The sequence below is a fragment of the Corvus cornix genome, chromosome 7 (genome assembly GCF_000738735.6).
Source record: "Corvus cornix cornix isolate S_Up_H32 chromosome 7, ASM73873v5, whole genome shotgun sequence".
Classification (NCBI taxonomy): Eukaryota; Metazoa; Chordata; class Aves; order Passeriformes; family Corvidae; genus Corvus; species Corvus cornix.
This window is the reverse complement of record NC_046337.1, coordinates 3,900,250-3,917,059: the sequence shown is the minus strand read 5'-3', so window position 1 is coordinate 3,917,059 and position 16,810 is coordinate 3,900,250. Positions and strand designations below refer to the sequence as shown.

At 37.6% G+C, this 16,810-nt stretch overlaps 1 protein-coding gene across 2 annotated transcripts in view; it reads left to right on the top strand.

Moving 5' to 3' along the window:
• ARHGAP15 (Rho GTPase activating protein 15) overlaps positions 1-16,810 on the top strand; it is a 321,119-nt gene that overhangs the window by 186,887 nt on the left and 117,422 nt on the right. For both annotated transcript variants that reach the window (XM_019290635.3, XM_019290634.3), the window contains exon 11: positions 7,230-7,328. In XM_019290635.3, the coding sequence (XP_019146180.2) occupies positions 7,230-7,328 (99 nt within the window). The remainder of the gene's footprint in view (positions 1-7,229; positions 7,329-16,810) is intronic.

The following is a 16,810-nucleotide window of genomic DNA, read 5'->3' as shown; positions in this document are numbered from 1 at the left end:
TTGATAAGGTTCCTTCATTGTCTTCACCACAGTTTATCCTTTAATCTGTTAAAATGTTATGAAAATGCAGTTGCAGTGCTTATGCAGATACCACTTTTAAATGTTAATTTTCAGTCTTGCATTAGAATATTTTTAAATTGCAAAATGCAACCACCCAGATTACCAAGGAAAAGCTTGCCAAATTTTTGTATTATAAGATGCATCTATTTATTTTTCTAAAGGTGACTTAAATGGTTGCAGAAACCCCTCAGAACTATTTATTTGCTCGTTTCTTAAGGGAAAAAAATGTTAACCAATTTTTACAAGAAAAAATTCCTCCAGCTCTGAGAACATGCCTACGAACTTTTATCCCATAGGGAAATACTTCTGTCAGAATTGTAAATCCCTTAAAATAGGGGCTCGTAATAAAAGTGTGTATAAAGCCTTGCAGGACATCTTGGTACCAAATTCCTGACAAAGAGCTGTTCTGTGTGCTGGTGAAGAATTGATATAAATATCTGTGAAGCGTGTGGTGTTAATTACTCCAATGCAGCGGCACTGTAGGTGCTGTGAAAACCTTCACTTTTCATCAAGTGCTATTCATATTTGCCAGGGGCACTATAAAGCTCTCAAATCTATATTGATTTTTTACATTGTATGTCACATTGGAACCAAAACTCCCATAAATTTAACACGTAAATTATAGTCATGAGTAAATACATTTTAAGGTGGTAAGTTCACTTAAACACAGTACTGTGCTCTGTGAGTTGCTGATGCGTGCACACTTGGCCAGAAGACTCGACACATTTCTCCACATTAACCAAATTTGGGAATACAGGCTTCAAAATTAAATAGCAGTTTGATCTCCTGGGGTACTTTGTTCTGCCAACACTGTTATCAGGAAATCTAGAAATTATGTGATTGTCATTTAACTCTTACCCAAACTTTGCTTGTGTAGAGTGTAGCAGATATCCGTGTAGAAAATAAAGTAGGGAGTTAAATGAAAATAGTACGGAGGATAGCACTCAGACCAGGGAATGTAGAAGACTGATGGGTAAATGTTAGTTACGTGTTGATCTGAAAATGAAGATGCACCGACATTTTACATGAGAAAAAGTTATTTTTGTCATCATTGCCCCATTTGTTTTCTAGTCCTGTGCGTAAAAGAAGCCAGAATGGGAACAGCACGTTGGCTCCGTTCATTGCAGTGGGCTGGTGACTGGGGCTCTTCATGCTCCAACGAGAGCTCTAATGAAGATCATCTGTCCTTGTTCCATCTCACTCATGCGTACACAAAATATCCTTGGTCTAGAAGCTTTTTGAAGCATTTCTGAGATGATGTGCAATACAGGGACATTGTGGGATGTGTTTGTGTCTCCAAGCACACTTGTGTTCTTAGATATACACGTGCACACAACCTAGAAAAAGTAAATAAGAGGCATGTCCCATGTCTGCCATTTCAGCAGTGTTATTTTGAGAATAACTGTTCAAATTTATACTCTAGGGCAGGGGTCCTTGGTTCCTTGGGATTGAAATATTCTCAGAATTTACAGAATCTGCACTAATATGCTAGAAAAATAATATATAAATCTTCTCTTTTAAAACGACTTTATAGTCTATAATTGAACTTTGACCTTTATGTTTGAGCTTTGTCATGATTTACTGTTACCCAGGATAAATTGCCAACCTTCAACTTGATGTTGGCCTGCTAACATCCTGATTTCTGAGACTTTCTAGACCAACAAAGGAAAAGAAACTTCTCTGAAACTGTGATTTTAAAGCTATGGTGGTTGTGTTGGTAATACACTATCACAAAATACACTCTCAGTAAACAGTAAAAAAACATGAGCAACAACCTCCCATAAATGACACTGTGGGAAATGAGGAAAATGAAGCTATGCAGTTGGCAAGAAATTTATTTTTCTTTTTTTTTTTAGGGTGGATCTTTCTTTCCCAAAAGCTAGACACTGAAGGAACTTCACTGAATGTATTTCATAAGCTAAGGCAAAAACCAAAACAGCATAAAATTTGGAATGGTTACAACTGTTTCAAGATGAAAATAAAAGCCACTCAATTGCTAGTGAAAGGAACTAGCTGTGATTTGGCTTGATAGCCTATAGAACAGGGCTCAGCATATGTCGGTGGTTGTGCAGATCGCAGCACAGAGATCACCAACCATTTCATTTCCAGGCAAGGGAAAATGTCTTTATTGTATATGTCTCACTGGACCTCGGAGTAGTTCAATGTAAGGAGTGAAATGTTCATGAGAAGTCCAAAAGAGCGGATTAAGACCCACCTTTGGTGTGTTCTGTAAATCTTGCGGGTTATGAAGGAATTTTGCAAGCTTTCTGGTGCACTCAGAGCTTAGGGAAAGTTAGGAAATGTTTCCTTTGACTTGCAGGGACAATGGGTCACAAGGGTATTTCTTTCTTTGACAAGGACATTTGGAAGCACTTTTCCTAAACCCTGTGGATGGCCAGACACTGAACAAAGCTATTTATTCCTTTGACATGATGCTAAGAAATGATTCAGAGAATTTTAAAATAGCTCATTTTGGGAGAAGTGTTTTGAGTAGTACAGCAGACACACTCTCTTTGAATTCAAACAAGCTCTTGTCCCCAGTAAAAACCAGAATTTCTTAAGAGAGACCTGTGTCTGTAGTACTATCTTCCCTTTTTCTGAGAATGTGAAACAAATCTGGCAGCTCATATGCCACTTAATAGTAACTGCTCACAAATGTAATTTTTTTTTTTTTAATTGATGACCACCACAGATCGACAATGTATAGTAAATCTCCACATTAAAAGGACTGGCAAGATTCCCAGCTTGCATAAATCAGGGAAGCTCCACTGACAACCTCACCAACTCCAGTCAGCTGAGGACCTGCCCCACTTAATGTAAAAGTTTCATGGCATTATTTGGAGCCCCAGTCTGGAACCAGCATGACTTTAATGTCTGACTTAATGCGTCTGACTACAGACAGAGCAGCCAGAAGTCACCTTTAAGAGTATGGCTCCAAATGCATCACTTCCCCCTGCAAAAGTTCACAACTCTGGTGCCTACTGTCCCTATCCCTCTGCTTGTACATTCATCTCTGATTTTGTGTTTTCATTCTCCTTCCCTCTTTTCCTTCCCAACATTCAAACAGATACAAAGAAAACAACTTGGATGAAGATAAAAAGCTCTGTTAGTCCAGCAGTTCAAATCCAGATGTAGCACAGTTAATTCTGTTCCTGAAAGGCACAGGATTACATAGATATAATTCACGTTTCTAAAAACTTTTGCATTGTACATTTATACCATCTCCTCTCATGCCAGAATTTAAGCTTCTTCCTGAGAAACAGGAGTATTGGCCATGCCCTTCCCTGTTTTTTTAATAAAGAACACTGAAGAATGAATTCCTTCCGAGTATGGCCACATCCCATCCATGTGCACCCAAAACAGTTAAACAATGACATTTTCAGTGAGGATGTGGCTTTAGTGATTTTGTTTTAACTGTTTCTTTTCCAGAAGAATTGCCTCCCATAGTTGAGATTTCTGCAACTCAGGATTAGTGACTTTGTTGCAGTCTGCAAGAGCTACTCCAGAAAAAAAAAAAAAGTAGCTCTGTCAAGCTCAAGGAAAACTTGAAGCTCCCCAGAATGAGCAATTCATTGCAGCCATAATCATCATTTTATATTATACAACTTGTGAATGTCCATTCCCTTCTCTTCTGGTGTCTGGTTTTATATCCCTGTGCAAAGCTGTCACACACCCCACCATCTCCAGCGGAATTTTTAACGTGCAGATAGCAGGGATGTGTAATGTAAACCATACCACCAAACATATTATGAATATATTGCTCTTCTTAAAAATGCTTGTTGGTTTTTCATACTACAGTATTGACTAACTGTCGGTGTTTGATGTATGGTTTACCAGCCTGATGTAGACTTATGGTTAGAGCTTAACTTGTTAGTTCTGCTTTTGCAGCCAATTCAGAATAACTACAGATGCCCCAAGATATTAAAATTGACTGCTCAAATGGACTCAGTGTGGGAGTTTCATTGGTTTTAAATTGATAACAGCTGAAAGAGTGAATGATTAAAGCTGTATATGGGCATAGTATGCAGCTCCTTTGTAAGAGCTCTTGTGAACAGAATCCACTGCATGGGAATTGCCTTTGTTCTAATAAAAGATATTTCTGAACAATTGTTAGTTTAAATTTTTAAATGATGAAACAAGAGCATTTCAGGAGCCTATAGAGGAAATAATTCCTGAGAAACTGGAATAACTCTGAGAAGATAAAGTGGATTTCTATTCAGAGGGGAGCATTTAAAGTTAAGTAGCATTCCATAAGGTGGTAATTGTGTCTATTTCCCAGGCATTTGAGTTAAATAAGCTGGATAGGAAACATAAACTGTCATAACAGGAGGTTAGGAGTGTTGTGTACATCTTTTTTTTAAGTCATAAAAAATTAAGTTTTGGAGGACCTTATCACAAATAAATCAAACAAAAGGGGTTTTGCTTCCCTTATCCCTTTGGGAGCAGTTATTTTATTTTTTTGAAAAAATGTTCTGGATAGCTTTCCCTTAAACTAGTTTTAAAAAATATATATCTCTACACTTATAAAAGAATAACAAAATAATATTTTAATATCATTTACATAGTGACATACAAATCTAGCTTAAAAAACTTAGCAATTCACATTCCTTGTTTTTGAAATACTACACAAACAAATCTTAGGTGAGTTTTCCACAAGTCCCACTGTCACTTCCACAAGTGTAAATATGGCAGTGTAACCACTGCCATTCCCATGTTTACGCACAGAAACAGTTCCAGCAAAAAAATCAATTGATTAGAGAGAGTCACAGAATTTGTGGTACAGGAGTACTCAGGATTGAGAGTATTTGGATGGCTCTTGGGATCATGTACTTATAAATGCTCATTAATTTCTAGAAGGGGACAAAAACTCTCCAAAGCAGATGTATGCTGTTGTTTTACCAGTCTATTTTGATGTCCCAGAAGTATTAATGCTGTTTTGCTGCCCTTCCATCCAAATTACAAATCCTGAGTGCCTGTTTTCTAAAGAAGAGGTGATTTAAAGCTTAACTGCAGGGTACAGAATGTGACTGTATGCATACAGTGAAAGGTACGAAAAACGAGGTTAAATATCTTGCTGAATATTTAGAATCTGCACCAAGAAATGAAGTAATGGACTAGGTGAGAATTGTAAAACTGTTTTCAGCCTGTTCAAAATTTCCTCCCAGGAATACCAAAAATTCTGTGTTCATATTGGAGATTGAAAGAATAACTGTGAAATAATCCAAAAGGTTGATTGTAAAGTGGTTATAACACAGAAGAGAAACTGCTGAACAGCCACACATTAATTTCATTTCAGTTCTTCATGTGTTGCCATCTAAACACAGTGCAGTTCTTTGCCTGTTTTGCTTCTGAAATTGTTTACAAGTGTCTTTGTCCACCAAATAAGATACACTTTTACTTCTTTTTTAACATAATTTACATTGGAGACCATTCTATATTATGCAAAGAATTTGACAGGTCTTTGCTAAAATTTTAAAAAACAATTAAGATGTCAAAAGAGGAAGTGCTAGTACATTTTAATCATAAATCTCTGTATGTATAATTACCACTGAAGGCAGCTATAAATGTTTTATGGAGAAAATGTAACCAGACTGTGCTTTGTCAGAAACATAACCCCAAAACATGTAACAGACTGTTCGCTAATGCTTAACGCCACACATGCACACAACCTTCCTCAGAGCACTTCTGTGAACCCAGTCCTCCATCCCTTCTGCAGCCGAAACTCTGACTAACTTCAATTCAGGCTTTGATGTACTCTCCCAGAATGTAGATCACACGTTTTGGGAGGTGCTGGAATAAACTTCCCTGACGCATCTCGAGAAGTCCAAAGGAACCCCTGCCCTGCACCTTGTTTCCGTCACTCTGTTCCTTGCGCTGGGGTATTAGGAAAGAAAAGGCAATCGAGTCGCTCTTGAAATCTGAGCTGAGTATGAAATAGTGGTGATTAAAGAAAATGAAGCTCCCTGCAGAACAGAAAATAAAAAAATGGGACTTTTGCCTGTTAGTGAGGAAAAGTTGTGCTGCTCTAGCAAGAAGTGCTCCAGCTGGTTATGGTGGAATATGGTGGCACTGACTATGGACGAAACATCCAGTTCCATGGGACCTGCTGCTGGCTTTGCTGTGCAGAGTCCAGACTGGTTCTATCACCCTTCTGCTATCTATATAATAATTTTCAAAGCCTCCACACCAATTTACAAACCGTAGTGCTCTGTTGAAATGCTATATGGAGACTGTCTCTTCGGATAAATGATGACAGTACACTCCTATTGTTTCAGCATTTAACTGGCTCCTATTGAGTAGTTCCTCTCATCTGTTTGATTCATTCTGATTTTAGCTGACAACGTCCCCATTACTGATTGCTCTTTTCATAATCTCTCAAACGCATAGAGTGGAAATGAGGTGGAGGAAGCTAATTAGTAATCTGAAGAGTTGAACCTGCTAATATAAACATGTTTCAAGATCAACAGTCAAAGTTGATCAAAACTTTGAAATAATAAAAACTAAAAGGTGGCATTATCCAGTTAAAAGATTACTCATGAAGGAAGTGAGACTTATCACTACTTAAACTTGATTTAAGGTGAAACCTTCATCAAAAGACATCCGGTATCTTCTGTTTCTCTAAGCAGGCAATTGGATGAATCAAAAAAAAAGCTTTTGTGAAGTTGAGGTGAAATTGTACTAAGTGTTAATGATGCAAAGTAATGAAGTCCTTGCACTCCTACAGTGCTCCATGCAAGAGTGAAACTTCCAAATGTGTGGAAGAGACAGGTCACACAACCAGATGAGTTTCTAGGTTGGACCAAGAGCTGATATCATGTAGGAATTTGTATTCAACAACTTAGGGAGCTGTAGCTCTGGAGCTGCCTGTACTTTTTCTGTGGCAGGTCCAAGCAAACTCTGGAGACGTCCAAGCCTTAGAAAGGTTAAGGTGCAAGTGGCAATTGAAACTTGAAGCCAGAGGGGAGAATCAAGCACTATAGCAGCAGATGTGGAGGGATTTGGTTCTGGGGCAGAAGCTAATGACCACTAGGACTCCAAAAGAATTTGGTTCCAACTTTGTCCATCCATCTTCAATATCTGAGTTTTAAATTAATAGACAAGCTGAGAAGAGAGAAAAATCCAGCTAATAATATGCCTTAATGTATTTTCCTCTTGTTTTCCAAATGTAGATCAAATTTTTGGCTCCCATTTGCACTTGGTTTGTGAACATGAGAAATCTACAGTCCCCCAGTTTGTAAGACTGTGCATACAAGCTGTTGAAAGAAGAGGTGAGTACCTTATTATTTAATACTAATCAGAACTTTAACCTCATAACTCTGCTTGGATTTCCAGGGTAGGCAGAGTACAATCTATAATACAGTTATGAGTGGAACTATATCACATTCTGTGTATCTTCATTTTCTTTATATGATAAGACATTAATAGAACCCATTCATGCTGATTTTTGCCTTTTTTTTTTTTTTTTTTTGACATGTTGGTTTAGTCTTTCTCTGGGTAAGTAAATGCTAAACATTGATAAAATGTCAGTAACTTTCATTCTAAAGTCCCTGCTGAATGTAAGGCTGATACTTTTTCCTAAGTCTTGAATTGTATTCAATCAAAATAAATGTTATGCTAGCATGGCCATATTTTTTTTTAATGAGTGCAGGTGTCTAATTTTTACAGTTATTTTAAAAGCTATGATATTGCAAAAATATTTAAATGAGTATCCATCCTCATTAAAAGTTTTGATTAATAAGAAGGATTTTCATAGTATAAAAAGGAGGCACTTAACATCGTTGCCTGCCTTCCTTTCTGCAGAGTGTATCTTCTCTCACTGAAGGTCATTTTCTTTGGAAGGTGCATGCGGTAGATGCAGAATCTTAAAATGTATTGTATAAAAATGTGAGGCTTCATCACCATCTGTTACTAGTTTACAACTTGTTCCAGGGATCTGGGGAAACATATATCTTGCAAAAGATAGAAAATTTATTTTGAGAATAAGGCTGGGTGAACCCATTGTCACTGCCATATACTGGAGTCTCAGAACAAGGGAGTCCATGAAGAATAAAAAGATACTTAGAATGTTATCCACAAAGGAAAAAGCTATTTTAATTCCACCATTGTTACCTGGTTTTATAGTGAAAGGTGCAATAAAACTACCCTGGAGTTTCAAACTCTGGGAAATTCATGCTTTAATTATACAGCAAAGAGAGCACTGGGATATTATTATTCCCAGAATGATTGGCAGGAAGTCAGAGACTGAAACAAACTGGAGATCGTTCAGTAGGGGGAGATAGTAGCATTGGGTTTTTGTGGAGGAAGGCTGGAGGCTGGATAAAAAAAGGGGAAAAATGTGTGAAGTGACTATTAATAGAGGAGGAATTGTGAGGTGAAATTCAGAACATGAAAAGGAAAGGCAGAGATTAGATTGCAAAAATGCCACTCCATGCAGAACATGTCTAACAAACTGCTTGGTTACGATCTCAGCACAAGTTCCCCCAAGAATCCGCTGGATATTTCATAGATGTTTTGGAGTATCTGACCACTCCTCCAAGCAGAAGTGAGGCCAGAGCTCTCTGCACTGCTGAACTGTAATAGAAAAATCTAAGGAACGTAATTAGATGTTTACTGTCTGTGTGATTATCAAAAAATGTTTGTATTAGAAACTGGATGTATCACTATTCCTTCAAAGGAACTCATCCTTCTGAGTACTGCATCATAGCTCTTGTGTTTCCTTCAAACTTGCTGTGACTTAGAGAAGCTTACCCCTTTTGGTTAGCCTAACATGTAAATAAAAGCTAATCATATGGCATGAGATAAAAATTTCACGTTACCACTATATTTATGAGTTTATATTTGATACGCAGTTTTTTTCTATTATCGTATTCTTGGATTAAGATGCTTGCATTTACTCACATTCTATTTACTCAAAGAGTTGTTTTTACTAAGTTCTGGCATAAACTATCTCAGGACAGCAGTAATTTATGTGAAGCTAAGTCCAATGTTTATGCAAGCTTCTGATGACATTTTATGCCGGGGTTGGTATTAGGAAGCAGTATGTGGAGGTGCCAAGTCTCCCGGCATGGCTGAGACTCAACAGATCTGAAGCCCTCCTCTTAATGGCCAGATATGCCTCCAGCCAAGATACTCAACTGCAGAGTCATGGGAAATACTTATGTACCAATTATGGGAAAGGCACATTTAATGAAAACTGTATGTTTACTTTCATAGTCTTAGTAAGATGGCCTAGATACTCGGTACAGCTGGCATATTGGCTGTGGTAAAAAAGCTTTCTTCTCCTATTTAGAAAATATATCATCTACATACTGTAACTGTACCAAAAATGTTACTTGCGTGCTTCGCTTAAGATAAAGGATTATTAGGAAAAAAGACCTTAGGAGACCATCCCTAAATGTTACTTACAAACCATTTGTACTCCACTGAATGGTTGTGTTCTTAGCCATCAGCTCATGCTTTTAATTGTTATTCACCTACTGGTTTTCTATTTGTTTTTCTGACTTTTAAAGCATAATCACTGTGCACAGAAAAAAAGTCTAGCAGTGATCTGAATAAACCATATTAATTAGTACATTTTCCTGTGTAGACGAGGTTACACACAATAGCCAAAAGTAGCAATATTCTCCCACAGATTAAAAATGTAGAGGTTGTCATTAACCATTGGCAAGATTTCCTATTTAGTTACATGATTTTAAAATGAATATCAAAAGGATGTTTATTCTGAATATATTCTTCTCTAACTAAGATCAAATTTTGGTCATTTGTCCCCTAGTTTGCTCCTTCACCATTTCAGAACAGGGGTGCTTTTTAAGATCTGATCTAAAAAAACCTCACACTATAATGCATATTTATCTATCCAACAAGGATTCACTTGTGAATATGATAAAAATGGAGTGAATTGCATTTTTTTCAGCCTCTTTTTGTATTTTTAGTTATTGAAGTAGAACTGTGAAGCAGAAGGTCTTTCTCCATTTTCTCAGCCATCTTGCAGAGCTGGTAGTGGAGTTTAATAAGGAGAGGCAATAAAAATGTGCCCATTCTTGGAAACTTGCAAGGAAATTGTCACATTTAATTTTTATTTTTTTTAAGGAAACTCAGTTTTTTCCTTCATTTTTCTTGTACTTATGAATTACTTATAATAATTACTGAATTATTCATTCATAATTTTTGATGAACTTCTAGTCCCAATTACTGAGCTATCCAGACCTGTACCACTAAGGTCAAAACTATCCTGGGAAAGCATGTTGTACCCTTGGTATCTCATGCAATATCCTAAATAGAAAAACCTCCCACATCTGTGGTGGGACCTGGTGAGGATAACAGAATAATTCTGTATCATGAAGCAATCAGATTGAAGAAATACAGGGACTACTCAAAGATCTCCAGAATTTCTTCATTTCCTATCTTGTCAGGGACTTCAAGGAAATGTTTTTGATGGAACAGCACATTCTGTGGGTTTTTTCTGTTTCTTCTTTTACTTTGCCATCCACACCTACCTTGGATAGACCTCAGGCTTTTCTGGGGCTATCTGTTGACCTGCCCTTTTCAATCTGTATTCCTGTTTTCAATCTGTTTTTCAGTCTGCTTCCTTCTTCCCCCTGGAAAGCATCTGACAGGTAGCACCAGCTCTGAGCTGAGCAGTGCAGCGAGGAGAGCCTGGGACAATCCTCCCAGTGCACTTTAACTCACACACTGAGCACTCCTGCCAAGGGTGGGGCCCACTGCAAGACTTTTTGGTGTTTCTAGGCCAGATATCATTTCCAGTCATTTCTGGAGTCGCCTATTTATTTTGTTATCCACGACCCTTTAAAAATCCTGGCTGTCCTTTTTTTTGCATTTTCTTTTTAAAAAAATATGTGAAAGGCATGAGTAGAACGCATTAAAAAAAATAAAAATATCAGTCTGTGTTGTACCTCAACAACATGCCATCCAGTACTTCTCACAGTAGTGTTTTATCGTGTGAAAACAGTCTGATACTAAGCTCTTTTCCAGGGAAGATCATTTGTCTGTGTGTCTAATGACAAAGTAAATGAACCCCGAGCATTCCGTATCCTAAACCTGCCCAGGGTATCCAGTGTGGCTTGGGTTTTGTAAAGAAATACAGTCCTAATTCTCCAGGGAAATATAACTTAACTTTCATCGTTCTTTTGAAACATCCTTCATTTTCCCCCTCCATTCCCAAATCCAAGTTAGAGTTCTCAAATCAGCCTAAATAACTTGAAAAATGACACTGCAGGCAGCAAAGCTGATGATTACAGGTACCATTTCCATTCTAAGCTGGATGTTGCAGATACTGTTTTCTGTTGCTTTTCTTGGAGCACAGGGTGCTCTGACAGGAATGATACACAAAATTACATATTTGGTTCAATGCCTAAAAGCCACCCTGGGATCCATAACCTTGCTTGAAGATTTAAGAAAGACCTTTAGTCCACTTCTGAGAAGGTTCTTAGCTCAGAAAACTTTATCTTTCAACTTTACTTCTTAGCAGCTGTTATGTTTTTTTGCTGTCGTTTGTTTGACAGGATCCAGTTATAGGTTCCGATGCCTGTTTAAAGAAACAGGGAGGTTGTTGGCTTTAAAATTCCCTTACTGCTTGTGTGTTCAACATTTTCCCAGGCTTTTCTACATAGTTTGCCAAGTAAAGGGACTGACCTTTTGTAGCAAACACTTTTTCATTTCTAAATGCTCACTTTGATTTTTGTCCCATTTTATGCTCATTCCAAACTGTTTACAACCCACTAAAAATGACTGTGAATTATATGTTTGTGTAATGGATTCCTTTTGTGGTCGGAGTGGAATGTTTACTTTGAACAATTAGTTATCTTTGGGCAGATTATAGTGACCTGAAAAAAGAATGGCTAAAATTATTATAGTACCTTAACTATTTCCTTTTGTTATCTTCTCTGTGTGTCCAATGTATTATTTACTGGGTTTCATTGCTCTGAGACCCAGGGAACAAATCATGTTAAATAAGAGCAGTGACAAAAACTCCCCTGAGTGCGGGGCTCTTGGCTTGGGGGGTGATTTGGGGTAGCACCAGTGAGACTTCAGAGGGGACAATTAGGCACTTAAAGGCTGGATGTGCAATCTTAAGAGGCCATGGTTTTGAAAGAAAATTTAAGTTCTTGCTCTCCAAAATTCAGATTTCTCATTGGTTTCCAAAGTTTGACACCCCAAAGTGCCTAAAACTGATACTCATTGTGGCTTTAATTAACTTAATGTCCATAGCTGTGCTTGATTATGCACAAGATCATTGCAGACGTGCAGACACACAGTCTCATACTGCAGAATATTCAGGATTTAAGGAAGAAAATGCTTTTATGGACAAAGAAAAAGTACCTTATGGGATGTAGTAAAGAAATATAGTCATCCCAACGGAGAGAAATGAAGATAAAAATGGCATTTTAAACTACCTCACCTCCCAAATGCCATGCTACCCTGTGAGAGAAGGTTGTGTCCCTTTCATCAGTTTTATCTGTTAATCTAAAAGCTAAAGTGCAGTTAAAAGCACTTTAAAACCTATTTATAAAAAAAAAAAAGGAAAAAGAAAGTGATATTTCATTACCTTCTAAATCATATATTGCTTAAAAGGTAGTCAGCATTCTGGTAGAATGTTTACATAGAGAAGAGTTCACTTATCTCAAGGAGTTAAGCAAAGAGGAAATGAGTTTCAAAAAATATAAAGTATTGCAAATATATTTATGCAGCTAGGGAAAAATGAGTTTTTAAAACAGTCTAATGCTATCTCATTTGCTAATGGAAGAAAACACTGCAGAAGAATTTTTAAAGAAAAAAAAAAAATCCCAAGCACCTCTTAAAGCTGAGGATTCCCATGCTGGCATCATTGTCTTTGGTATGGTGGAGTTAGTGGATTATAAGACAGTGAGGATGGCAGAAGACACAAAGCTTGTGCAGCCAAGGAATGGATCAATAACCACTGTATAAAACCCCTAGAAATTTACAGAACTGTTTAGGTGGCAAAAGCCCTCTAAGATCATCAAGTCCAAGCATTCCCCCAGCTCTGTCACTGCCACTACTAAACCATGTCCCCAAGTGCCATATCTACACAGCTTTTAAATTCCTCCAGGGATGGTGACTCCACCATCTATCTCAACCTCTGTATGTATTATAATAGTCATTATCAGCTTTGTGTTCAACAACATGTTCCTCAGGATTTATTTAGCTTAAGCAAAATTTTAAGTTTATTTGGTACTCAAAAAAGTGCATCCCCATCCCTGAGGACCTGAGGGAGGCAGTAAGAAAGTACAGGGTAGGTCTGCCAGGGTATGCTCACCACCATCTTGGAGCTCCCAGTAAACGCACAGTGTTCCTGGGATACTTCCCAGCACAGTTAGACCAAACCCATCAGCCAGTGGCATGAAGGATTTGTTCTGGCAAGGCTTCCCTGAGAAGGGAAACCTCAGGAGACTGACCTATCCTGTGCCATTTTATATTTCTGTCTGAGTGCAGGATTATTCTCCAACAGCACTTGGCCCCTGAACAACCACAGAAATGTATTTTGTGTTTTTTCTCTCTCATATCTTTCTATCCTCAGAGCAAGAAATTTTTCATGAATAGCAGTTTGTTTCCTACAAGCTCATTCACTGATCTTCAGTCCTTGTTCTCCTCTGGAAACGCATTTTCCAAGGTCTTGTTTGATTCTCCCAGGCCTACACATGCTTCCTTGCTTACTCTGATATAATTTTACATTCTGTTTCCAGTGGCTTTAGAATTCAGTACCCTGAAAGTTACAGAGATCATGTTGCTCCACCAAATGATCTGAGCTCCCAGTTCTGCTAATTTTGTACTGTTCATTCTTTCCCACTTTGGGATAATCTATTATGCTTGGATCCAGGCACGCACTAAAAGCTAATACTTCCATGAAGAATGCACAATTTGTACTGTTTAGCTTGTGATGAGATTCCTGAAGTCTTTTATGATTCTATCTTGCTCCAAGGAGGCTTCTGCTCTCAACTTTTATATGCACTGAATGCAAAAGGAAAGAGAAAAAAAAAAGGGGGAAACAAAACAAACTGATAGGAAAAAAAATTGCACACACACACAAATATCCAGCAGTTCAGCAGATAAAGCCTTTTTCCAGGGAATTCTAGTGTGCTGAAGAAATCTGTTTCTGAGGGCATTGAACTGTGTTTACTTTAAAGTGTCCAACGTGCATAAACTCAAATGTTCAGATGAATGCAATATAAAACAACAAAGTTCTGAGAAAAGCCCTTGCAAGTTTGTGATTTAAAATGTTTGGTGCTTTTATTATTTTTTTTTTAATTTTACTTTTTTTTTATAAACTCTTCCTTTGAGTAGAAATTAAGAGCGGTTGAATTTAGTGCAAACATATTGGCAAGCTTTCCTCAACCATTTCTGTCTTCAGGCTCAGGCAATCCCACTATAGCCACCTTTTTTAGAGTAAGAGCCAGTTAATAGTGTTGTGCAAGGTCCAAGTCAGAGTTGGCTCTGGAGGGTATTCACTCTGGGGCCTCTGTGTCTGCTAGAAAGCCACATTCTGAGTTAGAAAAAAATATCAAGAAGTGTCAACAGGAAACATCACGGAAGGGCATACAAAACAAATTAGAGAAAAGGAGACAACAGACCAAAAAAAAAAAAAAACCTACGAAGAAAGGAATAAAAGCCTTGGAATGACAAGGCACAAAAGAGAATAAATATATAATTATTTAAGAATTTGAAAGAAGAGACTCTAAGTTGGTTAGAAGAGGAAAAAGCCATAAAACAGGCAGGCATTTGAACCAGTTGTTGTCTTTGTCATAATTACCTGATACCTGGTTCATTGATTAATCTGTTCCAGAGACATGTATCCATTTCTATGAAAAAAATGGGGGGATTTGTATTTTAAGCTGTGCCAGTAACAACAAGCAGACACTCAGTGTGCACCAGAGTAACATTTACAATGCCTGGGCCAAATTCATGCCTTGTGTAATTTTATTGCTTTTACTGGAATTACACCAGAGATGAGTTTGGCCTTTTGCCTTTTTCTAGCATTGTATAATATATCTATTTGTGAACATGTAGAAGGAAACAGGGCATTTTGTCTTCCGAATTTTCCATAAAACCCTGTTCAATAGGCATAATAAATAAAACAAACCACTTAACCTACGAAATAAAAAAGAATCAAACAACATTTTCTAGATATTAAAATAATGTTAATACACTTTGTAAATCAAGGAGCTGACACTTGTACGCGCTGAAACAAAAAGTCCAGAGAAATTTAAAGCCAGCTGACTTTGTGTGTGTTACTTGCTCTGTGCCAAAGAAAGAATGAAGGTCCTGACTCACCCCCTGGTCAAAGGCAGATTCAGGAAAGCTCACACATGAGGGTATTCACCTCCTAGCCATGAAAAAGGTAAAAAGAGAGACACAAAAGTCCTCTCTTTTTCCCCTGAATAAGCTGAGGCTGTGAGGCACCATGCCCTGCTACAGTACACATGCCATCACCGACAAGGAGCTGGCAGGATTTCCACTGCAAACCCCATTTAGTCAGACTTTACAGTTCAGCCATTAATAGAACACTTTGGGCTAACACTTGACAAAATGAATCTTGGCCTAGAAGAGATGTTCACTCACAGACACACACACAAAAATAGAAGTTAAGTCCATTAAGTTCCTTTAAAAGGAAAAGAGGTGTAGTTTCAGATCCTTTCTATGTCTCTCTGCTTAAATAGGAAGTTATTTTTTTTAAAATATTATGAAGGCGTAATTCCACAGTGCAAACTAATCACTTTTCCTATGGGGAAAAAAAAAAAGCTACTACAACTACACTGTAATTTTTTCAAAAAAGTTTTGCAGCAGTAAAAGAAAACACACTATAAAAGAAGTTTTACTCTCTGTATGCAACACTATGGGGTCAGTTTAAAAAAACCCGTCTCCTTTTTTTTTTCTCCCTGCAATTCAAGAGAGCAAATAACTGCAGTTGTATTTTATTACTTCAATTATTTGCAGCTTGTGTTACATCAATGTTTTAACCATATAATACCACAGTCTAATGGGATTGATACCTAAGTGAGAGAAATTGTACCAACAGAGAGCTTCAGGAGGAAGGCAGAGGGCAAAAGAGGAGGGCAGCTTCAAAAGGAGGCTTTATATGAAGGCTTTCGCTTCTTTAAGAGAAGATTTTTTTTAGCTTGTTTTGCTCCCCTGAAATTATGAAACTGATATTGTTAGCAATCTAGTAAAAGAAATTGTCCCTAAATTGGCTACTGCATGATAGACCCCCAGGGAACTTACAAGTCTTTCAAAGATCTCCTGTTGTATGTTGGCTCAGCAGATTGTTTCATTACGATCAGGATCCACATGGATCATGGATGCAGTTATAAAGCAAACCAACTTCTTTTGTTTTCACTCAAACAAGAGTTTGGGAGGAATGGCACAGATGTAGATGAGAGCAAAATGAGAGCATTTTGTTTCATAACACAGCAGACCCCATACCTCTTGGATCCTCCAGCTCTCTCCTTGTGGTTCCTTCATGCCCCTTTTCTGGTGTCAGAGATGATGCCTTTCAAATAATTGAAATTTTTGGGAGACAGATATTGCAATCAGAAACTGCTTTCTCATGCTTATTCTGCTTTGAAATGGATATAGGTTATTTCTTCCTATAATTCCTGCTTTATTAATACAAACCTCTGTCCACCAAGACAGATGGAGACTTTTCTTGAAGGATCTGAATAGATCTAGTCTGTGGTCAACAGTTGTGCCTTACAGTTAAGGAAATGGGTCAGAGTTT